The sequence below is a fragment of the Bos grunniens genome, chromosome 8 (genome assembly GCF_055505025.1).
Source record: "Bos grunniens cultivar Pamir isolate PY7600 chromosome 8, Bosgru_T2T1.0, whole genome shotgun sequence".
In the NCBI taxonomy this organism is placed as follows: Eukaryota; Metazoa; Chordata; class Mammalia; order Artiodactyla; family Bovidae; genus Bos; species Bos grunniens.
Genome location: NC_141172.1, coordinates 103,370,360 through 103,397,552, shown reverse-complemented (window position 1 = coordinate 103,397,552; position 27,193 = coordinate 103,370,360). Strand labels below are relative to the sequence as shown.

Sequence of the window (27,193 nt, the reverse complement as noted above, 5' to 3'; positions counted from 1 at the left end):
AATGGTGCTAAAATGTTTTAAACCATAATACAATTCTGTGTTAAAGGAGTAAATTCTCAAGTCTTCAGGGTAAAATTAAAATTGTAGCTTCCTTATCCATAAATAATCCATCCCAGGCAGTGATGATCAGACCTCATACTCTAAAGGATATGAGAAGAGTGAGAATCACACCTGTGGGAACTTAAGAGCCACAATTTATTGAACATTTACTATGTGCCAGAGTCAGTGCAAGTGTTCCTAGAGCATTATGTCTTCTCATTTGCACAAAAACCCCAGTGTGTGACCCCAGGCACGGGACCTAGTCACCTCTGTAGCAATCACTGAGCAGCTGTGATTAAGTGCCCAGCACAGGGCGGACACCCCCAAACACACGTCTATTAAGTGAATTAACTGGCATATCAAGCACAGGGTAGGTGCTTAAAAAAATGTTGTGAATCACTGCAATGTTTAACATGGATGACCAACAAGGACCTATTGTATCACACATGGAACTCTGCTCAGTAACATGTGACAGCCTGGATGGGAGTGGAGTCTTGGGGGGGCGGGGATAGATACATGTTCGTGTCTGGCTGAGTCCCCTCACTGTTCACCTGAAACTATCACAACATTGTTAATTGACTACACCCCAGTATAAGATACAAAAATAGAATTTTAAAAGAACAATGAATGAGCCAGTAAAAAAAAGAAATGTTGTAAATAATGAGATGATAGAATAGATAAGACAGACAGATGGGTGGATTGATGGGTGGATGGGAGAAAAGGTAATAAGGACACAGTACAGTCAGCACTCACCTGAATACCCCAGGTCTGCAGCTGCTCTTCGGCGGCTCCCAGGTCAAATGAGATGGGCGCACAGGTATTGTCGATCCGGAGCACCGTAAGGACCTGGCCACTGCGGAGCTCTGAAAGCAGACAGACGCTTCATGTGGCTAAGCGATAAAGACTTGGGGTGAACCCAGATCTTGATGGCCTCACCTCCTCCGGCCTTGAACATTCGCATAGCAAAGAAGGACTCGCCATCCTTAAACCTTCCAATGAAGGCTGCAGGTAAGAGAAAGGGTCTAATAGGGCCCGAAGGAGGGAGATTCCTAGGTTATCTGGGGGAAGTGGAAAGTGTTAGTTGCTCATTCATGTCCAACTTTTTGCGACCCCATGGGCTGTAGCCCACCAGGCTCCTCTGTCCATGGGATTCTCCAGGCAAGAATACTGGAGTGAGTAGCCATTCCCTTCTCCAGGGGAATTGTCCTGACCCAGGGATCAAACCCCAGGCTCCTGCATTGCAGGCAGATTCTTTACCTTCTGAGGCGCCAGGGAAGCCCAGATAATCTGGGGAGGGGCCCACTGCAATCACAAGGATCCTTAAAAGTGGAAGAAGGAGGCGGCAGAAGAGCCAGGAGGGCTGTGACTACGGAAGAAAGGTACAGCGATGGCACACCTCTGGCTTTGAAGTGGCAGAAGGCTTCAGGAGCCAAGGCGTACGGGCAGCCTTCAGACGCTGGGAAGGAAAGGAACAGTCTCTCCCGGAGCTTCCTAACACAGCCCTGCTGACCTCATGATCTGAGCTCAGTGAGGCCAGTGTCAGACTCCTAACCTACAGAACTGCAAGAGGATACTGCATTTTCTAAGCTCCTGTTAGTGGTCATTGTTACAATAGCCACAGAAATCCAATCCACTAACTTACTGGCAAGCCCTCCCCAGTATCTCAGCACTCGTTTGACACTTTAAAAGCATAAATTGCGTGAAAGTAGTACCTCAAAAAGCACATCAACTCAGGCTTATCACAACTTCTCACTCTTGCCCTGCAACATTGCATGGAAGCCAGACCAGGAGCCAGAGTGAGGTTAATCCCCTCAGGCCCAGGGAGGAATGGCAGCAGAAGGAAGCCACACCTACTTCCCTTCTGAGCAGAGAAACTGAAGGAAAGGACTGAGCTCTTCTCTCACCTATGAGGCCCCGGGAGCCACCCGTGAGCAGCCAGGGCAAAGCTGGGGCTGGCTGAGCCCTGAGATACTAGGATCCTAGAGTTTAGCCACTCGAGGATGGAAGCTGAATATTTCAGCACATTTTCTGTAGCTGTCACTCAGAAGAGGAGCAGGACTGAAGGGGTTAAACCACAAACATGTTATCTACTGGCACAGAGCCCAGCTCTGGGCAATACTGGAGTCTTAAATCTCCACCTTCCTGGGGATTCCTGCCCACCACCCTCCTCAATCGCTCCTCCACCCCCTCACCCAGTCCATCCCTGGGCCCTGCCAATTGGGCCCAACAAAATCTCTCCCAGCTCCATGCACCCCTCGGCATCTTCCCCACAACCCTCACCCAGGCTCCCTTCACCTCTCCCTGTACCCCTGTCTCCTAACTGGCTTGTTCAACTGCTCTTCTTCTCACAGTGCATTCACACAGCTGCTGCTGCTGCTAAGTCGCTCAGTCATGCCCGACTCTTAGCGACCCCATGGACTGGAGCCTACCAGGCTCCTCCGTCCATGGGATTTTCCAGGCAAGAGTACCAGAGTGGGATGCCATTGCTTTCTCCGATTCACACAGCTGCCAGGGCACAAATCAAACGATGTGAATCCTCTGAGTAAAAGTATTCAATAGGGGCCTTCCCCTGGTGGTCCAGTGAGTTAAGCATCTGCCTGCCAATGCAGGGGTCTCGGGTTCGATCCCTGGTCTGGGAAGATCCCACATGTCGTGGAGCAACTAAGCCCGTGTGTTGCAACTACTGAAGCCCATGTGCCCATGTGCCCTGGGGCCCATGCTCTGCAGCAAGAGAAGACATTGCAATGAGAAGCCCGCACACCGCAACTACAGAGTAGCCCCCATTCCCTCAACTAGAGAAAGCCCGCCCGCGGCAATGAACACCCAAGCTCAACCGAAAATAAATAAACGAATAAATCTTTAAAAAAAAAAAGCTAACTTTCAATAGCTTCCCAGTGCTCTGAAGAAAACCAAGCTTGTTACCATACTCCCCCAGTCCTTAGAAGAACTAGCTTCCTGCCAAACTCAGCTTGAAGGCTCAGCCTCATCCTGCATCTTGTCACTTCCTTTGTTCCTGGGACTGCAGTGTTCTCTCCCACCACACGGCCTTTGCATATGCTCTTCCCGCTCTCTCCCTAGAACACATCCCCCTGGCATCACTCCCTTAGACCCCAGTCATCATTTGCGTTCCAGTTCATTAAGCCCTTTCCCACGGAGTCTTCCTTGATGCTCTAAACTCTCGCCAGGTCAAATCTGTCTGATAACCCTGCCCATCACTGCCCTTCTCCTTTATGCTCACTGAAGATGAGTTCATGTACACCCAGTTACTCAATCAGCCACTGTCTCCATCCGAACAATATTACTCCCACATGGGTTTCACACATCACTGAATCCCCTTGAACTGGGTTCAGTGCCAAGTATACAGCAGGTACTAGATAAATGTTTCATGTATGAATGAAGTGGGGGAAGCACACGCTAAATGGTTTGGGGTTCAAATTGTACGTGAGCCTGTCACTAACAGAGAAACCTTGAAGAAGCCATTTAATTCCTGGCCATCCCCTTACAGGATGATGATATCCACTGCAGAAGATTCTGCAAATAATTAAGACAATGAAAATAAAGCGTTTAGTGTAAAATGGGTGCTGACTAACTGGCTGCTATGGTTGTCATCATTTAAAAGCTTGTCAGAGCACCTAAGTTACCATAAAGCCACACTGGTTTAGTTGTATTGTTTTTATCTTCTCACACCTTGTTCCAGAAAGGATTTCATAAAAATAAAATATAAAAAGGCAAAATTATAAAATAAGATTTTAAAATAAGTAAATGAGGGAAAACAGATAAAAAGAAGATAAGGGCTGAAATAAAAATAGAACAATAAAATAAAATATGAATAGTTTCCGGGGACTGAGCCCTTCCTATGCAGTAGCCACAGTCACAGGGTCACAGTCCTGATTCCATTTAATCCTCCAAGAGCCCTGTGCTTAGTCACTCAGTCACGTCTGACTTTGCAACTCCATAGACCACCAGGGTCCTCTGTCCAGGGGGGTTCTTCAGGCAAGAATATTTGCCATGCCCTCCTCCAGGGGACCTTCCCAACCCAGGATCAAACCGAAGTCTCCCATATTGCAGGCGGATTCTTTACCATCTGAGCCACCAGGGAAGCCCAAGAATACTGGAGTGGGTAGCCTATCCCAGGGGATCTTCCCAATCCAGGAATCAAACCAGGGTCTCCTGCAAAAGCCCTAGAAAGTGGAAAACAATTACTATGGGAAAGGAAACAGAGCCTCTGAAAGGAGAACCAGCTTGACTGGTGGTCCCAGGGGAAATGAAAGTAAGAAAGAGAAGAAGTGAAAAGAAAGAGGAGCACAGAAAAGGCAGCAGCTATGCTGTAGGAGCCTCGGACTAGCCCTTCACCGCACAGCACAGGGTGGAAAACCCACACTGCTCCGGACCTCGGGCGTGGAGACTGCGAACTGCTCCCCTAGCCTGGCTCTTTGCACTCTGTGGATGGTGTTTGCCCGAGCAATGCAAAGACTTCTCACAGTGATGGTATCTCTGTTTCCCTTTCAAACCATGAATTCCTGGATTCTTGGCAATAATCTCTCTCATCTGTTTCTTAAAGTGAGAACTTAAAGTCCTCCACTTAGAAATCCTTATTTTCACACTTAAGCTAAAAAAAAGGATCTGAAAAGCTACCAAGAAACATGCATGTGTACAAGTGTGTGTGTATGTGTGTGTGCATGTGTATGTGTGTGTATTCACATACAGAAAGCTATTTCCTATAAAGGGGCAAGAACTGGCTTGCCAAAAACCAGTGGAGCAATGTCTTCAAAGAGCTGAAGGTAAATTATTCCATTCTATTTCATTCTACTGGTATGCGTATATGTGTGAATTGCTTTCCTAATAACAGTAGACATAAAAGGAAGCCTTGTTTTTAAGTTTGAAATCATCTAAGAAACCAGCCACAATATAAAATGCCATCTCCACTTGCCTATGCCCAGCCACTCATTCATTCATTAATTCATTCATTCAAAATACTTATTGAGTTATGACCAACCTAGACAGCATATTAAAAAGCACAGACATTACTTTGCTGACAAAGGTCTGTCTAGTCAAGGCTACAGTTTTTCCAGTAGTCATGTATGGATGTGAGAGTTGGACTATAAAGAAAGCTGAGCACCAAAGAATTGCTGCTTTTGAACTGTGGTGTTGGAGAAGACTCTTGAGAGTCCCTTGGACTGCAAGAAGATCCAACCAGTCCACCCTAAAGGAGATTAGTCCTGGGTGTTCATTGGAGGGACTGATGTTGAAGCTGAAACTCCAATATTTTGGCCACCTGATGCACACAGCTGACTCATTTGAAAAGACCCTGATGCTGGGAAAGATTGAGGGCAGGAGGAGAAGGGGACGACAGAGGATGAGATGGTTGGACGGCATCACTGACACAATGGACATGGGTTTGGGTAGACTCTGGGAGTCAGTGATGGACAGAGAGGCCTGACGTGCTGCGGTTCATGGGGTCACAAAGAGTCAGACACGACTGAGCAACTGAACTGAACTGACTATGTGCCAAGCTATGTGCTAGGTACTATAGACACAGGGATAAACAAAGCAATACAGAGCCCCTGCCCTCATGCAGCTTACATTTTACTTAGGAAGCTGGACATTCAACATGTTATTACATAGGGAATTAATTTAATTACAAACTGCTAAGTGCCATAGGGAGAAGCAGGGATATATCAGAGGGTCTGGCTTAGGCTGGGCCATCAGGGGAGGATTCCCCATGGAAGGGATATCTGAACTGAGCTCTGAAGGATGAGGGGAAATTAAGCAGGGGAAAGGAGACAGGGAAAGGGCATAACATGCAAAAGGGACAGCAGGCGCAAAGGTCCTGGGGCAGGGCAGCACGGCCGGGGCAGCAGGAGCCATTAAGGCAGGCCTTGCAAGCTGGCGAACGACAGAAACGGAAACAGAAAGGTCGTGCATCTTTAAAAACCCCTCTGAGACACCACGAAGAGACAGTGGAAGAGGCAAGGAGCAAGAGGAAGCTATAGCATCCTAGCAGAGGGCAAGCTAAGGAATTCGGTGACAGAGACAGTAAGTAGCAATGACAGAAATGCCTGGAAACACATCCCCAAATGCCCACCCTTATCTCAGGCACTTCTGGGCCCTTCCACTCACCTCTCCTCAAGCATACTATCTGAGTCCAGCTCAGCATCCTAGGGGCGGGGGCAGGGGGGTAGAGGAGGAAGGAATTAAGGGTCATGACCCTACCTTGCCCCCAGCCAGGAGGGCTTCCCCCAGGCAAGGGACTCCAGCCAGGGGAAGAGGTGGGCAAGGGGCCAGCTGCCCCACCGGGGTCCATCTGCGGTTCACACGCCATAGCAGCACCAGCAGGACTCCTACTTCCCCTTCTCGGAGCCGCAGTTCATCCTGGAGCAGCCAACTCAGCTTCGCCTGCCTTCAGAAAACAACATCATGAGAAACAACTTCAGGCCTGGTCCTGGGCTGGCCAGCTTCCTCAGACTCTCAAGGCCAAAGCCATCACCAGACTGAGGAGAGCCACCCAGAGTCTTTCCTCAGACTGTGGTCTCGTTGATCAGGCTAAGGAACGTTCTCAGAGGGAATGAATAGGAGGAGCCAGAACCCTCCAAGGCCTGGGCTGAGAACTTCCCTCTGGTCTTGGATCTTCTCCAGCTCAGACTCATCCAGGAACCACAGGGAACTCACGAGCTGACCAGACCCCACTCTCAGGCATCTGGGATTTCCCTTCCTGACTGAGTAGAGGATAGGTCTATTCATGACAGGGAGCCTTGTTTATACAAAGCAACAAACTGTTATAAAAAGAAAAGCAAGGACTTCAGCACCAAAGGACCTAGATGTGAACCTTCACTTGACCCTCACGTGCTCTGGGATATCCACTGTCAAGGTACTTAGCTCCCCAAGCCTTGCTGACCTCACCTGCAAAATGGGTGCAAGGAGGCCAGCCCGGCATAGCTGCTATGGGGCTACACAAAGCAATACAAGTGTGGCATCCAGTATCCTGCTCACCATCAGGCCACTTCCTCACAGGTTTTTCCCATTTCCCCGGAGACAGAACTGCGAGTCAAAGATGTGACGTGACCCGCCCAGAGTGGGGTGGCTGGGAGCTGTGGGGACTGGAGATGAATCAGGCCATCCAGCTCCAGAATCCAAGCCTATCATTCCCACATCTTTGAACCTCGGAACCCAAGTCCGGCTATGGCTGAGCCTCTTCCTTAAACTGCCTTAAAAAAGAGTGGGTGGAAGGAGACTGCATTTCCCAGGTGTGATCCAACAACACATTCGAGTTGGCATCTGAGCTGCCAAGCTATGGGAGGGCAGGGACCATCTCCCCCAAGCCTGGCGCACAGTAGGCACTCCCAAATACTGCTGAATATCAGTCAATCATATCATCCCTTACTTCCTTCCTCTCCCCTGGTACCCCCAAGAGGCATGAAAACAACAGCCCAAGGATGTCTACCCTGTACTTGGCGATAAACGAGGTTCTGCTCCATCTGATTGGGTCTTAGGCCTATGGGACAAAGAGAATCCGTGGATCTATGCTCCAGACCAGGAACCCAGGGACATCCTAGCTAAGAACCTGTTTCCCAGAGAGGCTATACTGCAGTCTCAGAAACATTTGTGGGGCCCAGGAGCCCCCTGTCCCTCCTCCAGGCAGAAGGGACCATCCACAAGCTGGAGCTGCCCAGACAGCCTTCCAGACAGCGTGGACGGTTCATTAGCTGCAGAATCCCACAATTAGACGGTGTTTTGGGAAGAAATCCCCATCACCCCAGTTGGCCCAATTAGCCTCCCACAAAGTCCCAAGCAGGAGAAGTCATGCACCTGTAGGCTATTTAGTGTAATGGAGAAAAGCAGCCTGCACAGTCCTGCCACTTCCCACGTGAATGACCTGGAGCAAGTGCCTTGCACCGACTCGGTTTCTTCACGTGTGCATGGGAATAATGCAACCAGGTTGTTGTGAGGCTTAAAGAATTCAAACTTAAATCACTTGAGAGCAGCAAGGGCAAAACAGAACATATCAATCATTATTTTTACTCCACAGACACTCCCTAAGAATCTTCTGGTGCCAGGCCCTGTGCTTTCTAGACTATAAAGCCAGCAATAAAATCTTGAGTCCCTGTTCAGCCCTCTCTGATGGGTACCACCATCTGGTAGAAAAGACAAACTCAGAGAAAGAGAAACAAGAAACAGAGAAACAGACAATGATCAGAGAAGGCAGTCAGAGGGAGCGGGCAGTACCTTGGATTGAGGGAAGACTTCTTCTGGAGGCTTCTCAGAGCACAGAAGGAGGATCCTGGCTTGGCAAAGGTGGAGGGAGAGAAGGAACTGCCAAGTAGGGAGAGGTACAAACCAGAGGGCAGGATGGGGCCAATCAAGGCGGCCTCTGCTCTCACCCTGTAGCCTTTCATCCAAACTGGAGGCTGCAGAGGGCAGGAGGGGTGTTGGCCAAGGGCAAGTGCTGACCCATCACCCATTAGTGTATTCTGAGCTGCCACCCCCTCTCCAGCTCTACACTAGCCCTAACGGGACAAGGGGGGGGCGAGGTCAGACACCAGGATGGAGTCAGGCAGGGAGTGAGCCCAGCCCTGAAGTTCCTCAAACTAACTGGCCATCCACTCCCCAGCTTCCTAACTCCCCTTGCTGATTCCATTTAACCAGACCTTCCAATTATCCATCTTTCTGATTTGGGTAGCAAACCTCTGCAAAAATCTCCGTTTCTGCAGACACTGAGTGCCCAGCATCCCCAGAAGAGCCCCAAGCGCCTCCCTGAGTTGTGTGTGTGTGTGTGTGTCTGCTGGGGGGACGGGGGAATCCTACAGTTTTCACAAGTCAAGTTTTGTTTTGTTAAACTGGAAAGTCCCAACAAGGGGCCGTGATGGAGGGTCTGTCACAGAAGTTTAGGGGTGGAAAAGCCTTCAGAGACAATAGCTCCAAGCCCTCCATTTTACACGTGAGAAAATTAAGACCCAGAAACGAAAGTGAACCATCCAAGGTCAAGGAGCCAGGTTGGGGGATGGAGCCACAAAGGAACCAAGCTCGATCGGACAGGGGATGTTCGGCCACCTCTGGCCTCGGCCTGGGCGGCTGAGTCTTGATCCAGGGTCTGCTGCCCCTGGGCCTCCCTCCACCCCCGAAATCAGCCCCCCGCCCCTCTCGCCCTCCCCCGCCCCCTCACAAGGGCCGCCGGAGAACGCTCCCACGCACAACAGGGGCCCAAACTCAGCCCTCGGCGCCCACACCAGGCCAGGACCGGGGCACCCAGGCGGCAGCGCGGCTGAAATCTGGACTCGCGGCCGCCCGCGCCCGCGCCCGCGCCCGCGCAGACACAGGGCCGCGCGCCCCGGGCCCGCGCACACTCACCCGTCCGCGCCGCCGCCGCCGCCCGCGCCGCCGCCCGCGCCGCCGCCCGCACCACCGCCCCCCCGGGACGCGGAAGGTCGGGGGCACCGCCGCCCCACCGCGCCGCAGCCTCTGGGCACCGCCGCCCGCGCCCCGCCTGCCGCCCGCGCCGCCCTCCCGAGTCCCGCCCCCGGGCCGGGCCGGCCCCGCGCGGTCACCCCACCGGGAGGAGCCGCCCGCAGGGCTCGCCTCCGGGCCTAGAGGGAAGCAGGTTCGCGTCGGAACCGAGCTGGGAGCTACCTTTCATCAGCCGGGCTCCCTCCCGGGGCGCGGGGAAGCGCCTCCGCCCTCGCCGACCACGTGCGTTGCTTCTGGGGCTCTCGGGGAGGTGGGGTGGGGGGACCAGATCCCGGGCCGGGATGAGTTTACGCCCAGCTCTGAGCCTCGGTCCCCGGATCCTGAGAGCAGCGGCTTGCGTCTGAGGTCCAGCCCGCGTCTGACAATCATGGGACCCGATGGATGAAGCAATATTAGGAACCAGAAATTCCTCAGGGACTTGTTTTTTAATGAAAAATTACATGTGCATTGTATTAAGAGCATCGGTTTGGGGATCAGGCTCCCTGAGCTCTCAGCCAAGTGTCTCCGATTTTTAGATCATCTTGAGTATAGAGTTTTCCCTCTCTGTGCCTTAGTTTTCTGTTAAAAACAAAAGCAAATTATTCTGCTTCATGGGATTATATGAAGCGTTAACGAGATAATCTGTGTGAAATGTACATAACTGCAGGACCAATGACGGTGGCCACCACCCCCACCTGCATCACTCGGGATTTCAAGGGGTCTACAGTGAAAAGTACCTCCTTCCCTGAGGTTTCTGTAGACGGCTTGTGGACGGGTGGGGTACACTGTGCATTTATACAGAAGGGAATCTGTTCTATTCTTGCTTTTTCTTTCAGCTGAGTTCCTTGGCATTCACCTCATTCCAGAACACTCCACTCTGGTTTGTTTTTAAGGGGGTACATAAGACACTTCCGTATTTTGTAGGTGTGTGTTAGTCACTCAGTCAGACTCCCTGTGACCCCATGTACTGTAGCCCACTAGGTCCTCTGTCTCTGAAATTCTCCGGACAAGAATGCTGGAGTCGGCTGCTATTTCTTTCTCCAGAGAATCTTCCAGACCCAGGGATTGAACCAGCGTCTCCTCTGCTGCAAGTGGTCTCCTGCGTTGCAGGCAGATTTTCTACCAGCTGAGCCACCAGGGAAGCTCTATTTTGTAGGAATAGAGCTATTTTTCCCTTGCCCCTCACCAGTGGTGGGCATGTAAAGGGTTCCCACTCTTCCTCAACAGCCTTCCTCATATGGTCATAGCCACCATGCTGTGTACATGCCACAGCCTGCGTATCTACAAGTGGACTTGCTGAGTTAGTTGCAATTTTAATTTCAACAGATACTGCCAAATTGCTAGGGGCCTCTCAGATCACCTCTCAGATTCCCTGGAGAAGGAAATGGCAACCCACTCCAGTACTCTTGCCTGGAAAATCCCATGGACAGAGGAGCCTGGTAGGCTACATACACTCCATGGGGTACCAAGAGTGGGACAGGACTAAATGACTTCACTTTCTCAGATCACAGGACCTAGTTGGCTTTGGGCTCTGCCAGAGGCAAAGGAGTGCCTGGGGACATGAGCAGTGACTGAGGAATAAAGCAGCCATGCTGCCCTCATTCACCAGGCAGGTGAGGATCTAGGAAGTAGGCTACTAAAAATGAAGTTCATTGGTTTATTCATCAACGGATAGACGTCAGGTGTGTGCTGAGTGGCACGCATTGTTCTGGGCACCACTGAGCAAGACATACAAGATCCAAGATGTTTATTTTGCGTAATTTCTGTAAGCACAATGTAGGGGCACGAGAGCAGGAGTCATGGAATGCTGGAGCTTTCCTACCTGCTGATAAGATATTGAAAGGGAACCTTGGACCGGTGTGTGGCCTGGTCATCGCCTAACTCACTCCTGCCACTCCAGCAAGGCCTGCCTTCTCCATGAAGCCAGATACCGTCCTCCTGCGCTTTCTGCCGGGCTACTGTCACTCTGCGTTCTCACTGCTTGTTGTTCCAGCTTGAACTTCTATGTTGACACATCATCTCCTTTGCTAGGGAGGCACAAAGGACGTGGCCCTTTGGAACTGCCTGGCTTGGCTCCACCACTCACTGGCCTGTGAACTTGCACGGGCCAGTTCCCCTCTCTGAGCTCCAATTCCCTCATTTATAAAAGAAGAATGTCTGCTAAATAGAGAGGTTTTAAGAATTAAGTGAAATGGTGAGGTGCTTAGCAGGAAGTGCTCAGTAAAAGTGAACTGAATTTCTGGGCAATTCTTTTGCATCTCCAAAACCACAGCACATGGCACGGCCTGGCACTCCAGTGTGAGGGAATGGGGCTCTGTGGAGAATGGAGAAAAATGAATGAAATCCAGTGCATGCATGCTTAGTCATGTCCAACTCTTTGCAACCCCGTGGACTGTAGCCCGCACTCCTTTGTCCACAGGATTTTCCATGCAAGAATACTGGAGCGGGTTGCCATTTCCTCCTCCAGGGGATCTTCCTAACCCAGGGATCGAACCCATGACTCTTGTGTCTCCTGCATTGGCAGGCGGATCCTTTACCACTGAGCCACCTGGGAAGTCCAAAATCCAGTGAAATCCAGTGAAAGGTGACTGATAACCTCTGAAAACCCTAAGCTCCAAGAACAGTGACCCCATCTCTCAGTTCCTCCTACACCCGTGCTCTCTCAGTTTCGGTTCTCAATGGTTGCCATCCTTCTCCTTCTGGGAGAGATGCCTCAAACCTCATCCCCACCTCCTGGCCTGGCTAACTGACACATTCTCAGACCTCAGCTGAAAGGGCCCTTCTTCTAGGAGCCCTCTCCTGTCCTGAGCCCAGGCCAGTCCCGCGTTCTCACGGTCACTCTTGATTAATCTGTGGCCACACCTAGCACACACTACGGTCATTCTTCAAGATCCCCTTTCCCAAAAAGCAATCAGCCTTGGGAGCACAGGGCTGTTTCTGCCCGTGCTCAAGAGCGGGCCCCCAGTAGGGTTACATGCATCTGAACTGGTGAATGAATGGCTATGAATGAACTCATCAGGGCTTCAACTACAGATAAATCCAAATAACCACAAACCCCAGCCAAAGCCACCCTTACTCAGCACTTGCCCCATTCTGTTCCGTCATGTGGGTGAGAGTTACAGGCCCGTGTCTGAAGGCCAGCTGCCAACTATCTGGCAACTTTGGTGAAGCAAGAAGGAACTTCTCAGCCTGGCAGAATTTTCACGTGTGGCAGCAGACGGCACAGGAGAGCACCTCAGAGCCGTGGGATAAGTAAGTAAAAAGGCAAAGATCAAAAATTAGATCTTGTTTTTGGGACTGGTCTGCCAGTTGTAGAGTCACTGACTTTCTCTTTTAGAAACGCATTGCTTGAAACACAGCCATGGCCTGAACATACTAAGCCATACAGCAATTCAGGCTGGACGTCAGACAGACTTGGGTTCAAGTCTTAGGCTTAGCCACTCATTAGAGCGCTCTGAAAAAAGTATTTCCACAAGCAAGTCCCACAGAAAGTTCTATTGCTCCTGGCTCCACTACACTGATTCTAGATCCTGGAGTCACATCTCTCAGTGAGTTCTCCGCTACAAGATATGCATGTGAGAGCTTGGGGCTAAACACACCACCATCCCTGTCAGCAGCGTGCAGATAGACAAGTCATATGCTATCTGTCAGGAAACTGGGTCAAAACCAGCAGAGATACTTTGAATTTTCATCATAAGGCTGCCAGTCACCTGCGGGGTCAGGGATCTGTCTTGACACTGTGGGTAGAGGCAAGTGCACGGACAGGTACAAAGGGAACGAGGTGGGGCAGGGCCTGAAAAGGGAGGACTGGCATCTGGTTGGCAAGGGGAGGGGAGGGAAAGGCAACTGAAGGTGACCTGGCTTTTAACGAGAAATTTCAACTGTCCCATCTTCATAATTTTAAAAACCCTGTAAGACATAGTAGACAACCCAATCATGATCTCAGAACCACCAGCGTAGTTTCTGTTCTATTCTTATCTTCAACAACTGTCATCTGGTCTAAAATGCTGCCACTCTACCCTTTTATTTTCAAAAAGAAAAAAAAAAAAGGAATTGTCTGCCCCAACTCTCCAAGCCCATTCATCCCCATCTCCACAGACATGGCCTTGAATTCACACTTGACCCAGGAGCCAGTCAGTGTAATTTGAAATTTCTTAAAAGCCAAAGAAGATACATGTTGACATGATTCGGCAGCATTCTCTCCCTGAATTACTGACCAAATCTTTCAGTAAACAGTGTGCTTCTCCTGCTCCTAAAGATCTGCCCACAAGGTGCCTCTTTTTATTGGGCTTCATCTTTTTGAGCTTCAGAGGTAGTGCCTTTTATTCCCCAATTGAAGGTTTGTGGCAACTCCGTGTCAGGCAAGTCCGCTGGCACCATTGTTCCAACAGCATTTGCTCGTTTCATGTCTCCTGTGTCACACTTTGCTAATTCTCGTAGTATTTCAAGCTTTTTTGTTATGATATTTGTTACGGTGATTATCTCTGATGTTACTGTTGTTTTGGGGTGTTAAGAACCAGGCCCATATAAGATGGCAAAATTAATAAATGTGTGTCTTGATGGTTCCACTGAACAGGTGTTCCCTATTTCTGTCCCTTTCCTTGGACTTTCTATTCCCCAAGACACAATATTGAAATTAGGCAGATAAATAACCCTACAGTGGCCTCTTAAGTATTCACATGAAAGGGGGAGTTGCACGTCTATCATTTTAAGTCAAAACCCAGGAATGATTAAGCTCAGTGAGGAAGACATGTTGAAAGCCAAGATAGGCCAAAAGGTAGGCCTCTTGTGCCAGTTTTCAACTTGTGAATGCAAAGAAAAAGTTCTTAAAGAAAAGTGCTATTCCAATGAACACACGAACTGATAAGAAACAAAGCAGCCTTACTGCTAACTGGAGAATGTTGCTTTTTTTTTTTTTATTGACTATGTGGCTTTCAGGATCTTAGTTCCCCGACCAGGGATCGAACCCAGGTCCCTCCTGCAGTGGAAGTGCAGAGTCCAAACCACTAAACCACCAGGGAACTCCCTGGACAAAGTTGGAGTGGTCTGGATAGAAGATCAGCCACATCCCCTTAAACCAAAACCTAATCCAGAGCAAGGCCTTAACTCTATAATTCTGTGAAGGATGACAGAGGTGAGGAAGCTGCAGAAGAAAACTTTGAAGCTAGTGGAGATTGGTTCATGGGGTTTAAGGAAGGAAGCCATCTCCATAATATATGAATTGATGTAGAAGCTGTAGCAGATTATGTAGAAGATACGGCTAAGATAATGGGTGGAAGTGGCTACACTAACAACACTCAGTGTAGACAGAACAGCCTTTTGTTGGAAGATGCCACCTCGGACTTTCATAGCCAGAGAGAGGCCAGTGCCTGGCTTCAAATCTTCCAAAGGACGGGTTCTCTCTCACTAGGGGCTAATGCAGCTGGTAACTTGAAGTTGAAGCCAGTGTTCATTGACCATTCTAGAAATCTTAGGACCCTTAAGAGTTGTGCTACATCTACTCAGCCTGTGCTCTAATGGAACAGCAAAGTCTGGGCAACAGCACATTTGTTTACAACATGGTTTACTTAATATTTTAAACCCACTGTTCAGGCCTGCTACTCAAGAGAAAAAAGATGTCTTTCAAAATATTACTGCTCATTGATAATTCACATGGTCACTAGCTGGCATGGAGGAAGCTAGTTAGTATTTGCAGCAGAGAGTTTTTACTCACCAAATAACCACAGGTTGGTTATTTCTTAGCCTCCCTAGCAGTCAGGTGTGCTCCTGGGCCTGACATGCATAAATGAGCTGAAAACAATTGTTACGTATTATTTCAGGACCAAAGCATAGAGCTGCCTGTTTGCTAACTTTTCCTTCCCTTGTCTCAGGGATCATGGAAGCCATGTGCTAAAATGATAGAGCCACGAAGTGGAAGGAATCGGAATCACTGCGTCACCGTATGGAGGACAGCTGCCTGGTCCCCCAACCTGTATCAGACATTATAAAAAATAAATCTTTGTTGTATTAAGCCATTGAGACTTCAGAGAACATCCAATCCGTACCACTTAGAGCTATTATTAGACTTGACATAATCAAGGATGAGAAAAGCAGCATTTTTTAGAAAATTAGGAAATGCTCGTTGGTGCGTACAATGTCCCAGGAATCGTGTGGAACATTCAGTAATTCTCCTGTCGTTAAGTGGTTGTCCGCTGGGTGGTTTTGGACCCCAAGGGATATCTGACAATGTCTGGAGGTATTTTTGGTCATTACATTGAAGGGGTTACTACTGGCAGCCAGTGGGTACAGGTCAAGGACACTGCTGAACACCCCAATGGGTAAGTGTACTGAAAGTAACTCTCCCACAGCTGAGACCTTCTGAGATAGTCACTATTAACCAGCAGCGTATAACCACCAGTCATATGCTCTGCATATGGAAATACAGGTGTGTTTAGCTTTTCATTCTCAATGAGAACCAACCACACACTGTTCGGCATGTCTTGAGGTTCATTCTACATCAGAACCAACATATCTGCGTGTCTTTGAGGTTGAAGAACCTACCAGATGCTACTTTCTCAAGTCACACCTCCAAAGGGAAATTTATTTTTGGTCACACTTCCCAGCTGGCACGCAGGACCTTAGTCCCTGACCACCACACCACCTGCATTAGAAGTGTGGGGTCTTAACCACTGGACCACCAAGGAAGTCCCCAAAGGGAAATTTTTTAAAATGTTACTCCAGACCCCACTCCCAGAGACCAGTTCCACTGCCTGGGAGGGGCCGGGGCAGGCACCATTTTTGCTGGGTACGGTCAAGGTTGACAACCAAGATTGCCAGTCTCTTGGCCTCCCTCAGGGCTCTCTCCCCACCCGGGAACATCTCCAGTCTCCCTCCTTCTGTCCCCTCACCCACAAGCATTTAAACCTGCCATCGCCTTCCTCAAACCACCTCCCCCAACAGCCACTGGGCACCCGTTTGCTCTCTCCCCTTACAGCCAAGTATTTTTCTGCTCACTTTACATTCAGTTCCTTCTTCAGTCTCTTTAGGCTCCTGTCCCTTAGTTCACGCACCAAGCTCTGTTCGTGTCTCATCTTGTGAGCCTAGATTACACCCCTTTTGCTTGTAACTGGAAGGTTAAGAGTCAAGCAGTCAGGGAAGTACAACCCTACAGATTCAGGGTGAAAATACTGGTGGACACCAAGTTGAAGATACTGGGTCTTAACTAGTGAACACACGACGTTTCTCCTTGGTAGTCCTCCAGTTTGGGAAATCTGTATCTGCAGTTAGGTAGAGGCTTGGAGTTCTCTCTTTAACCATACCAGGAGTAAAGGCCTAACAAATCCAGGTACTGTTTGGGACACATTAGTTAGGGTGGAGATGCTTATCAGATGTCAAAGCAAAGCATCAAATAAGCAATCTGAGAATTCTGAGTTCAGGGGAGGTAAGTTAGAGATAAATTTGGGTCTTCAGTTGGAGATATAAATTTGGGTCTTCAATATAGATGATATTAAAGCCACGAAATGTAGATGGTCTCAACAAGGAAATGGATGTAGAGACATCCAAGAACAAGACTTCAGGAAAAGGGGAGGAACCAGCAAGAGACTGGAAAGCAAGGCAGCACACTGCTGCAAAACGGAGGCTGAGAACATGGCTTGAGAGGACCGTGTCCCATGATAATCAAGGTCAAGCAGGCAGAGGATGGGACTCCAATCTGGTCAGCACCGCTCACCTGACAAGCAGTTACTGGAATGCTTGAACACCAAAAAACAGGAACGCTCATATGGAAAGTTCTTATGAGGAACTCTATAAAAAGGGACCAACAACTGGAGACGGAAGCGCCCAGAGAACAAACCATCCGGGGTAAACAAAAATAATACATTTTTAAAAGGTCATCTAATTCTCCTTTAGTTTCAGGATGATGTTCTTTCCATTGTTTCCACCTACCAGAAATTATCTTGCCCGCCAAAGACTATCAGTTTACAGTGGGTTGGCGGTAGTGGTTTAGTCACTAAGTCATGTCTGACTCTTGCGACCCCATGACTATAGCCCACAGGTTCCTCTGTCCATGGGATTCTCCAGGTAAGAATATACTGGAGTGGGTTGCCATTACCATCTCCACTACAGTGGGTTGGGGGCATCTAATTCTTAAGTGCTAGTGTGAAGTTACCTTAGGTTCCACACTAAGCATTTAGCCCACCAATAAGGAAATACAAGGCTGCCCCAGAACAGGGGGCTCTCGAGAAAAGGCAAACTTCAGACTTACTAGTTGACTGCTGTTTTTCAAAACAGCTGCTGGATGAAGTCACAAGTGATTTCCTTCCTGCTAAGGTGCATACCGTGAATATTTTCTCAGTATGCACGCAAATGTGTGTGTGATGCATGTACTAATTTCCTTAGTGAAATTCTGGGTCAAAGAACATCTGGGTCAAAGCACATTTTGCATTATCAAAGAGCATGCAGCTGAGAGGAGGAAAACGCACAACAGTCTTTACTTTTAAATGATTATCAGTACAGTATCAGTACACAAGTAGTAAAATGTAACAAGTTAGTGAATTCTACCACCTAGTAAGTGTGAATAAGAGAAACTAACAGCAGCCCAACACTAGGACCCATTGTTCTAACCCTTAGTTGGAAAGGACTATTTTAAGGCTGGCTGTTGTTTAACATGGGTTACAAATGACTATTTACTACTTTTTCATAGATAAAGCCCCTGACCTTCAAGAAAGATTTAGGGAAAAAAATGCTTTAATCCCTTTCTTTCTTAGGAAAATTGGGTTTTAAAGAACTATCTAAGAAAGAAAAAGTCAGTGTTGATAATATGCTGCTTGAGAGAAAAGGCATAGAAAACAGACAACATATATCCATTAAATTTCTAAGAAATATGAGGTAAAAAGATACATCTTTGGATAAGCTCCAAGCCTGTACAAAGAATCCACGTTGGAGATTCTGCAAAAAGTGAAGGGACCTACTATATAATATACAGAAATAATTTAATGCCTTTTCGTAAGATGTAACTCAAGCCTTGCTAAATGAAGCCTCATGTTCCATGAAGGCGTTCAAAACGCCAATCCACGCAATAGGCACTTTTCTTCTGCCTCTACCCATTTATGCGGTAGTTCTCATGGATTTCCGGCCGGATGTCGCAGACAAAGGCCAAGAGGTTATCCAAGACTTCATCCCTGTTCTGCTGGAAGTAGGTTTGAAGGATGGTCATCTTCTCCTGGGTGTCCTTCTCTACTTCAGTGCTGCAACTACCATGGGATCCCAGAGCCTAGATTCGGGGAATGACAACAGAGGGAACATCAGGATGAACATTTAATAAGCAGCTTTCAGACTTTTAATAAGCAGCTTCCTGACCAACCCAGACAGCATACTAAAAAACAGAGATATTACTTTGCCGACAAAGGTCCATCTAGTCAAACCTATGGTTTTTCCAATAGTCATGTATAGAGGTCAGAGTTGGACTATAAAGAAAGCTCAACACCAAAGAATTGATGCTTTTGAACTGTGGTATTGGAGAAGACTCTTGAGAGTCCCTTGGACTGCAAGGAGTTCCAACCAGTCAATTCTAATGGAAAACAGTCCTGAATATTCATTGGAAGGACTGATGCTGAAGCTGAAACTCCAATACTTTGGCCACCTGATGTGAACTGACTCACTGGAAAAGACCTTGAGGCTGGGAAAGATTGAAGGCGGGAGGAGAAGGGGATGACAGAGGATGAGATGGTCGGATGGCATCACCTACTCGATGGACGAGTTTGAGCAAGTTCCGGGAGTTGTTGATGGACAGGGAAGCCTGGCCTGCTGCAGTTCATGGGGTTGCAGAGTCGGACACGACTAAGTGACTGAACTGACGGACTTCAGACTTTTGAAGAAACCCAGTTTCATCATAAATATAATGATCAGCAGCAGGAAATGTAACATTGTGACCAAAGAGCATGTGAGAAGTCAGCGTTCCCATGGTTTGTGGGAGCAGAAGCTGATACAGTCAACTTGGGTGGCTGACTTTTCAACATTGAACAAAAGGTAAACAAACTGCACAGCATTTCCACTCCTGGGAAATTATCCCGGAGAGGGACACAGTCACTTCTCTCTAGAGTCTAATGTGCAGCCTTAACCAGAGACTGAAATGAACCTGAAGACCCAACCACTGAGGCCTCGTGGTTAGTAGTATCTCCTAGTGCACTTTTAAAAGGGAGAGATATATGTGGTATTTAAAAAAAAACAAAACCTCTTAAAAAGTAACACTCAGTTCAGTTCAGTCACTAAGTCGTGTCCAACTCTTTGTGACCCCATGAACCGAAGCACACCAGGCTTCCCTGTCCATCACCAACTCCCAGAGTCTACCCACACACATGTCCATTGAGTCGGTGATGCCATCTAACCATCTCATCCTCTGTCGTCCCCTTCTCCTCCTGCTCTCAATCTTTCCCAGCATCATTGTCTTTTCCAATGTGTCAGCTCTTCGCATCAGGTGGCCAAAGTATTGGGAGTTTCAGCTTCAACATCAGTCCCTCCAATGAATACCCAGGACTGATGATCTCCTTTAGGATGGACTGGTTGGCTCTCCTTGCAGTCCAAGGGACTCTCAAGAGTCTTCTCCAGCACCACAGTTCAAAAGCATCAATTCTTCGGTGCTCAGCTTTCTTTATAGTCCAACTCTCACATCCATACATGACCACTGGATAAACCATAGCCTTGACTAGAGGAACTTCTGTTGACAAAGTAATGTCTCTGTATTTTAACACTAGGGAGATGCAATTTAGGAGGAATATACAGTTTTACTATGACTAGTTAATGTTTTAGCACTTCAGCAGTGGATTCACCAGTATTATGAACACATGACATTCTAGAAGAATACACAAGAAACTGTTAACAGTGGTTATCTCTGAGGACTGCAGGTCTGGGTGAAAGGGGAACTATCCTCTCACTGTTGCTGTTTTATTGCTTGAAATTTTGGTGCACTGATGTCTTACCTCTTCAGTTTCTATTTAGAACTTCACACAGTGATAAACTTTCATTTACTGTCTTCTCATTGTTAACTGTTGCACCTACTTTATCAGAATGTGACCCATCAGGTTCTTAAGGCATCACTTTTTTTGTGCCTGACCCTTTCCAACACCTAAGCTGCTGTCACCTCATTACATATGTTAATTACATTCCTTCACTCAAAAAGGTTCACGTGAACAGGCAGAGATTCAAATGTAGGGCTCTTCATACTATCACTGTTCATACTGTAGGAATACCTTGGAGCATTTCATAATCGTTGGCTCAGCCGCCTACCCATATTTTAAAAGTCCATAATCCTTACTCAATGGGGTGGGGGGGGGCCGGAAAAATCCACTACCTCTATTCTATGAACATGTCAACTATACAGCAAACCTCAGAAGTCACAAAAGTGCAGCAGTTACAATGGAATACGGCTAGAAAAACTCATCTCATGCACGAGGCCATCACTATCAGCAATGGTAGCTTCAATGCAATAATAGGACAAGATGGCCACCCCTATTTCTACACTGTCTTGTGGGCAGTCTGACAACTTACAGCACCAATTCATGAGTAAGAGACCCAGACTCATTTTAAGTTTAAATAGCAGTCACTGCCCAGTGCAAAGATGAACGAAACTTCGGCTACTTACTAAGAGAGAGGCATGACCCTTTAATCTGGACTTGGACCTGGGAGGGTGTATACCTGGATCTAGTAGGCCACAATGAAGAACTTGAGAATGAAGCCCGTAAAGGCAGAGAGGAGAGATGGAAGTAGCCCTGAAAGCATTATTTAAGCTCATAGATCAAAATGAACTCAGTCTTTACCTGGGTTTCCAATCATGTAGGTTGACAAATTCCACTTTGCTTAAACCAGCTTGAGCTGCTTTCTATTACCTGTATCCAAAAGTCCAGATGGAGGTTTTTCCTCTATAAAGCCTCTTCCATCCTTTACCTTTTCCCTAATCCCCCTGCTTCCTCTGTACCTTCTGTGATCTGTTTCTGTACTACTATTATATGCATCACGTGCATCGTGGTCTAGCCTCTACTGGTAAGTTACTATCTATACTAAAGCGGGGCTCCATGGAATTCATGTTTATGACCATCGCAGTCCTCTTCAGCTGTCCATTTGCGTGACTTGTGTTTTATTACTGAGTGTCCCTGACCACCAGACTGTAAGCTAAGGACCATGTCTATTTCTGTTCGCAGCTGATCCTCTGCATCTGGCACACGTTCACCATCTAAAGATATTTAATATTATCTACATTTAATATATATTAAATAACATATCTCCATAAAGTTATCTATATTTAATATCTATTAATAATTTCATTATTTATCTAAGTGAAGACTAGAATTCAAATGTTAAAAACTAATCATCCTGAGGGATTCTGCCTAAGTATCCAATAACCCAGTTTTCAAATTTTTACCAGAATCAGAATTGCTGAGCTATGCTATTTTGGGAGCCTAAGGGGAAAAGGAGAGGAAGGAAGCCTCAGGAAACTAAGGCAATAATGAAAATTCACGGGACCCACCGCAGCTTCCTTGGCCTTGAACTCCTTCTCCCTCTGCAGGCGGTACTGTTCAACTTCAGCCTGGGCTTCTTCTTTAGCCTGCTTCAGCCTCCGGTTCTTTCCTGTTTTCAAAGGAAGTGGTTAACAGACAAGAAGAAGAGGAAGCAGAGACTGAGATGGTAAATTCTAACCATAAACAGTGACAAAAGTTTGAAGATACAGTCTCAAGAGACACGTGTAGGGAAGAGGGAGAAAGGGAATTGAGAGCTAACCAATGGTAGAGGTTCCTGCCTCCTGTACTTAACTAGACTGTACTTCACTGGGAAGTGACTTGATAAAAAGGACCACCTTCTATACTAACAGACTGTAAAAATTATGCAAAACACTTTGGAATGTGCCAGAATATTTTCTCAACCTCAACTACTAAGAATCAACATAAAATGGGCGACATAAGCCATCTGGGGAATTCTCTCCCTGAGAAGTAAACACTTAATATGCTGCTCATTACAATCAGAGCTCAGCTAGCTTACCGAGGCGGCTAATATGCTCCCAAAGGACGTCAACCTAAACTGTAACTAATGAAACAGATGATGTAATATTGGAAACTAACATCCATGCCTGTGCGCAAGGAAATAAGCAAGAAATGTTCTGAGAAGGAATTCTTCTCAGATATGGAGCCCTGGGCATAAGACTGTACAAACATCTAAGTGAGGAAACACAGAGGCTCTGGTTTCTAGAAGAGCATAGTTTAACAGACAGCTGGGAAAACTCTCTAGCTTCTGTCAGAGTCTCTATGAAAATGGACCACAAGATCAGTAAGTTTCTCTGTCCAACTTCTCAGATACACAAATTGGGGGGTGGGGTGGGGTGGGAGGTCCTAGGCAATCAGTCTGAACACTTATTTAATTCAGAGTGAAAGACATTCTGCATCTTAAAAGCAAGCTGTTGGGAGGGCAGCTAAGAGGGAGGGAATATATGTATACTTCTAGCTGACTCATGCTGTTGTACAGCAGAAACCAACACAACACTGTAAAACAATTATCCTCCAATTAAAATTTTAAAAAGAATTAAAAAATAAAAGAAAACTTATAATTCATTGCATATCAACTGCCCAAATCCCACACAGTCCATGTAGATGAATGAAACTGAATTTAACCTTCCACCTCCTGATCTTGCCTAGGAAATCCCTTGGACAGAGGGGCCTAGCAGGCTACAGTCTGTGGGGTTGCAAAGAGTCAAACACCACTTACAGACTAAGCAACAGCAGCAGCAACAACTCCTGATTAACAACAGAATTTTGGACTGGTGATAACCCCAGGATATTAATACTAAATGAGGCTAGTCTAAAACAACCAAAAGGTGACTAAGCCCCTCAAGGAGTATTTCTCCAGGTTTCTCCAGTACTATTTAGGGCCCACCACTTAGGATCTGCTCCGACTGACCTCTACTCCAATACTCCACATGCCATCCTCCTCATCAGCTATACATTCGAGGCCAAGAAAGCCAAGATTATTTCCCAAACCAACAAATTTTAACTTGGCCTGAATATTACACAGTAGCCCCACATTTTCACAATACCACTTGCAATCACTCCCAACTCCCATGGCTTCCCGAATTAATTACTTAAGGTAAACCATTTTCTTGTTACTGTTGTCCAGGCACTCAGTCATGTCTGACTCTTTGAAACTCCATGGACTGCAGCACACCAGGCTTCCCTGTCCTTCGCCATCTCCTGGAGTTTGCTCAAACTTGTGTTCATTGGATCAATGATGCCATCCACCATCTCATCCTCTGTCCTCTCTGTCTCCTCCTGCCTTCAATCTTTCCTGGCATCAGGATCTTTTCCAATGAGTCAGTTCTTCACATCAGGTGGCCCAAGTATTGGAGCTTCAGCATCAGTCTTTCCAATGAGTAACAGTGTTAATCTGCTCTAGGATTGACTGGTTTGCTCTTTGTGCTGTCCAAGCGACTCTCAAGAATCTTCTCCAGCACCACAGTTCAAAGGCATCAATTTTTTGGCGTTCAGCCTTCTTTATGGTCCAACTCTCACATCCATATATGACTACTGGAAAAACCACAGCTTTGACTAGACAAAGTAATCTCTGCTTTTTAATACGCTATCTAGGTTTGTCATTGCTTTTCTTCCAAGGAACAAGTGTCTTTTAATTTCATGAAAGCAGTCACTGTCCACAGTGATTTTGGAGCCCAAGAAAATAAAAGTCTGTCACTGTTTCCATCATTTTCCCATCTATTTGCCATGAAGTGATGGGTCTGGAAGCCATGATCTTAGTTTTTTTTGCTGAGTTTTAAATGAGCTTTCATTCTCCTCCTTCACCTTCATCAAGAGGCTCTTTAATTCCTGTTCACTTTCTGCCATAAGGGTGGTGTCATCTGCCTATCTGAGGTTATTGATATTTCTCCCAGCAATCTTGATTCCAGCTTGTGATTCATCCAGCCCAGCATTTCACATAATGTACTCACATGTAATTTAAATAAGCAGGGTGACAATATACAGCCTCAATGTATCCCTTTCCCAATTTTGAACCAGTCTGTTGTCCCAAGTCCAGTTCTAACTGTTGAAGATCCAGTTTTCCCCACAGCCAGTCCCTCCCGTGAGGAAGCTTGCACAAGCCTCCTATCCTCATCCATCAGAGGGCAGACAGAATGAAAACCACAATCACAGAAAACCATTCTCTCCCTGTCAGCAAACATCTTCAAAGTTCAATTCTGACTGGCTTCTCAGAAAACCAAAAAGTATTTGAGCAGGAAGTAATTTCTTTTAACTCTGGTTTTTTCTGTTTTTTTGAGGGCCTTACATGTACAGGCCAGCATTGCTGTTTCACTCCAATGACACAATGATTTCATGAAAACTTGGGCTGGACCATTTTACTGCATCATGTATTGTCTCTTTCCAATTCCTAACTGGGCATGTCAACCATGATTACAGATCAAGAAAGGCAGTAACTTTTTCAAATTGTAGGTGTTAATAATTCTATTCCTAACTACTGCAAATCCTGAGATATATATTAGACATAAATTTACTCCTTTAAAACAATTTCTTTCCATCACTATGTTATAGCTACCGGAGATATACAAGTCCCTGCACCAGGTCTGACAGGAAAAAGGAAGGTGTAAATCACGACCCCTACCTCCAAGGCACTCAATCATTTTTAACCATATGCCAAGTAACTGTTTCTGCACTTTCCCCAAATATTCTCACACATTTCCCAACAGATACAACTTCTGTTGCTGATGATCCATCACAAGACATACTCTGAGAAGTCATTCTGGAAATACTCATCAAGGGCATGATGAGAATACTCCATGAGCAACACAGAACTTTCCAGTCACCAGAGCAACAAGATTTCTTCCTATGTCCAGCCCCCTCAAAAAAAGCTCTTTCAATGAAATACAAAGTATCATATGACCCCTAATTGAAAAAGTACCAGAGCCAGGCTTGAGTATGGGTGAAGAGTGTAAATCTTATGATTTAAAAAAAAAAAAAAATCAAGAGAATACTGAGATTACCAGTTTTTGGTATTTTTACCCCAGCTACATTGTGTCCCAGGGTATGGTCATATCATTTTTCTCTGGGTCCCAACTTTCCCATGGGTAAAATAGGAATAGAAACATCTCACCAGATGGGAAACTGAATAAATAAAGTTTAATTAGACACAGTTCCTGTTATCCAGGAGCTTATTCTAGTAAGTGAGCCATATAAAGAAACAGGTTACTGCACTGTGACAACAGAAACAGGCATTTGGGGAGGAGGTCTAACCTAGTCTGAGGGGTAAACACCAAGTTAGGGCAAGTTTCCTGGAAGAACTATTGCCTAAATTTTAAGATCTGAAGGAAGACTATGTGTTTGAGAATAAGGAGAGTAAACTAGGAAAAGGCTTTTCCAATCAGGAACCAACTGTGCAAAGGCTTGAAGGTGATATCAACCTACGTGTCTTTAAGCAATACCTAAGAGATTAGAGAAGAGCGAGCGAGCCTGATTTAAAAACACCTCCTACACCCTCCTACGGAATTTAGGTTTTATTCTGCAGACACTAAAGGTCTGGTGACTATAGGAGGAAATCAGAGTGGCAACTGAGATGTATGACTCTGACTACAGTGAGAAGAATGAATTGGAGGGAGGAAGTCTCCCATTCAACAATTAGATTCGATCCTCCTATTAAGTCCTTTAGTAACCTCTCATTTCTCAACGCTAGCCCTCCTCTCAGCCGCAATTAATCTACCCAATAGCTGCTTCCTTCACTGGGGCTTTGAAAACTGCAATAAAAGACCACAAATGAACGGCGTACTGCGTTTGGCACGTATTAAGGAATTAATAAACTAGGCTGCTATGGGCTTCTCAGAAAACGGCGTCCTGGACTAAGATGCTGGCTGCAGAGATGGAGAAAAGTGAACAAATAACGCCTTGCCGAGTGACTAAACATGGCGAATGAGAGAGGGTCTGAGACGTGGCGAAGAGGGCTGTTTCCAGGCTGGGTAACACGGTAAACGGTGGAGACAACGACTTCCGTTTGGAATAACCCATTTTATTCGCCTCCCAGACCCTAAGAAGGTCGTCCACCTATTATTGATTCCACACCCTATCTACTAGCCCACATCGCAGCTCTCAGGCGACCTAGAAGACTTCCAGAGGTTCGGATCCGGAGAGCTGCGAGTCACACAAGCTTCCCCGACTGTAACCATCCCCCTCCCCCTCCCAGTCCGCAGTTTTTCGGTCCTAATGCACCTACCACCCCTCGCGGCCTAGCCGCAATCCCTGGACTCGCACCACGCCGGGCTGCCTCAACCCCAAACTCACGCTTGCGGGCCTCGGACACCTTCTCGGCGGCCCGTTTCTCCGCCTGGAGCAGCTGCTGGATGCCCTGCGACTGACTGGCCATGGCTATGGCTATGGCGCCGGCAGCGGCGACTCCGAGGCGGCAGACTGCGGCCTACCTCAGCCAAATCGCCCCCTCGGGTCAGCTGATCCAGACGCGCACAATCTGCGCTTGCGCCCGTAGCCCCGCCCACTGTCACGTGACCTCCGAGACGCCGCGTCAGCTGACTGCGCTGCGGGCCCTGCGACTTGGGGCGGGGAGGAGGCGGGAGAGTGGAGCGGCTTGACCGCGCCTGCGCAGCATCTGTCTTCACCGTCTTCTGTCTCAAGAGCAAGCTTCGGCCTAGCGTTTGTCTGGTTCTATCTTTGTGGTTGTTTTGTCACGTCGTTATTGCAGTAAT

General features: G+C 47.2%; 2 protein-coding genes across 16 annotated transcripts in view; both read right to left on the bottom strand.

Annotated features, from left to right (window-relative positions):
• The window catches only part of TMEM268 (transmembrane protein 268), an 82,748-nt gene extending 72,945 nt beyond the window's left edge, over positions 1–9,803 (bottom strand). For 7 of the 15 annotated variants that reach the window (XM_086413878.1, XM_086413882.1, XM_086413877.1 and 4 more), the window contains exons 1-3: positions 8,263–9,168; positions 6,253–6,439; positions 793–902 (exon numbers count right to left, since the gene is read on the bottom strand). In XM_086413878.1, the coding sequence (XP_086270004.1) occupies positions 793–902; positions 6,253–6,361 (219 nt within the window). In that variant the 5' untranslated portion in view covers positions 6,362–6,439; positions 8,263–9,168. Of the gene's footprint in view, positions 1–792; positions 903–6,252; positions 6,440–8,262; positions 9,169–9,199; positions 9,318–9,384; positions 9,519–9,663 lie in introns of those variants that run through there. The other 8 variants (XM_086413883.1, XM_086413875.1, XM_086413880.1 and 5 more) reach the window with 4 other exon arrangements.
• Positions 9,804–17,920: 8,117 nt separating this feature from the next.
• ATP6V1G1 (ATPase H+ transporting V1 subunit G1) lies at positions 17,921–26,936 on the bottom strand. The gene is made up of 3 exons (XM_086413889.1): positions 26,775–26,936; positions 21,980–22,080; positions 17,921–18,730 (listed from the first exon to the last, which is right to left on the bottom strand). The coding sequence occupies exons 1-3, from the start codon at positions 26,854–26,856 to the stop codon at positions 18,557–18,559; spliced, it is 357 nt and encodes a 118-aa protein (XP_086270015.1). The 5' UTR covers positions 26,857–26,936; the 3' UTR covers positions 17,921–18,556.
• Positions 26,937–27,193: the final 257 nt, after the last annotated feature.

Coding starts and splice junctions, on each gene's coding strand:
- ATP6V1G1 (XM_086413889.1), bottom strand. CDS start 26,856: ATGGCCAGTCAGTCGCAGGGCATCCAGCAGCTGCTCCAGGCGGAGAAA. Junction 22,081..26,774: donor GGTGTCCGAGGCCCGCAAGC/GTGAGTTTGGGG, acceptor CTTTGAAAACAG/GAAAGAACCGGAGGCTGAAG. Junction 18,731..21,979: donor TCAAGGCCAAGGAAGCTGCG/GTGGGTCCCGTG, acceptor CCCCGAATCTAG/GCTCTGGGATCCCATGGTAG.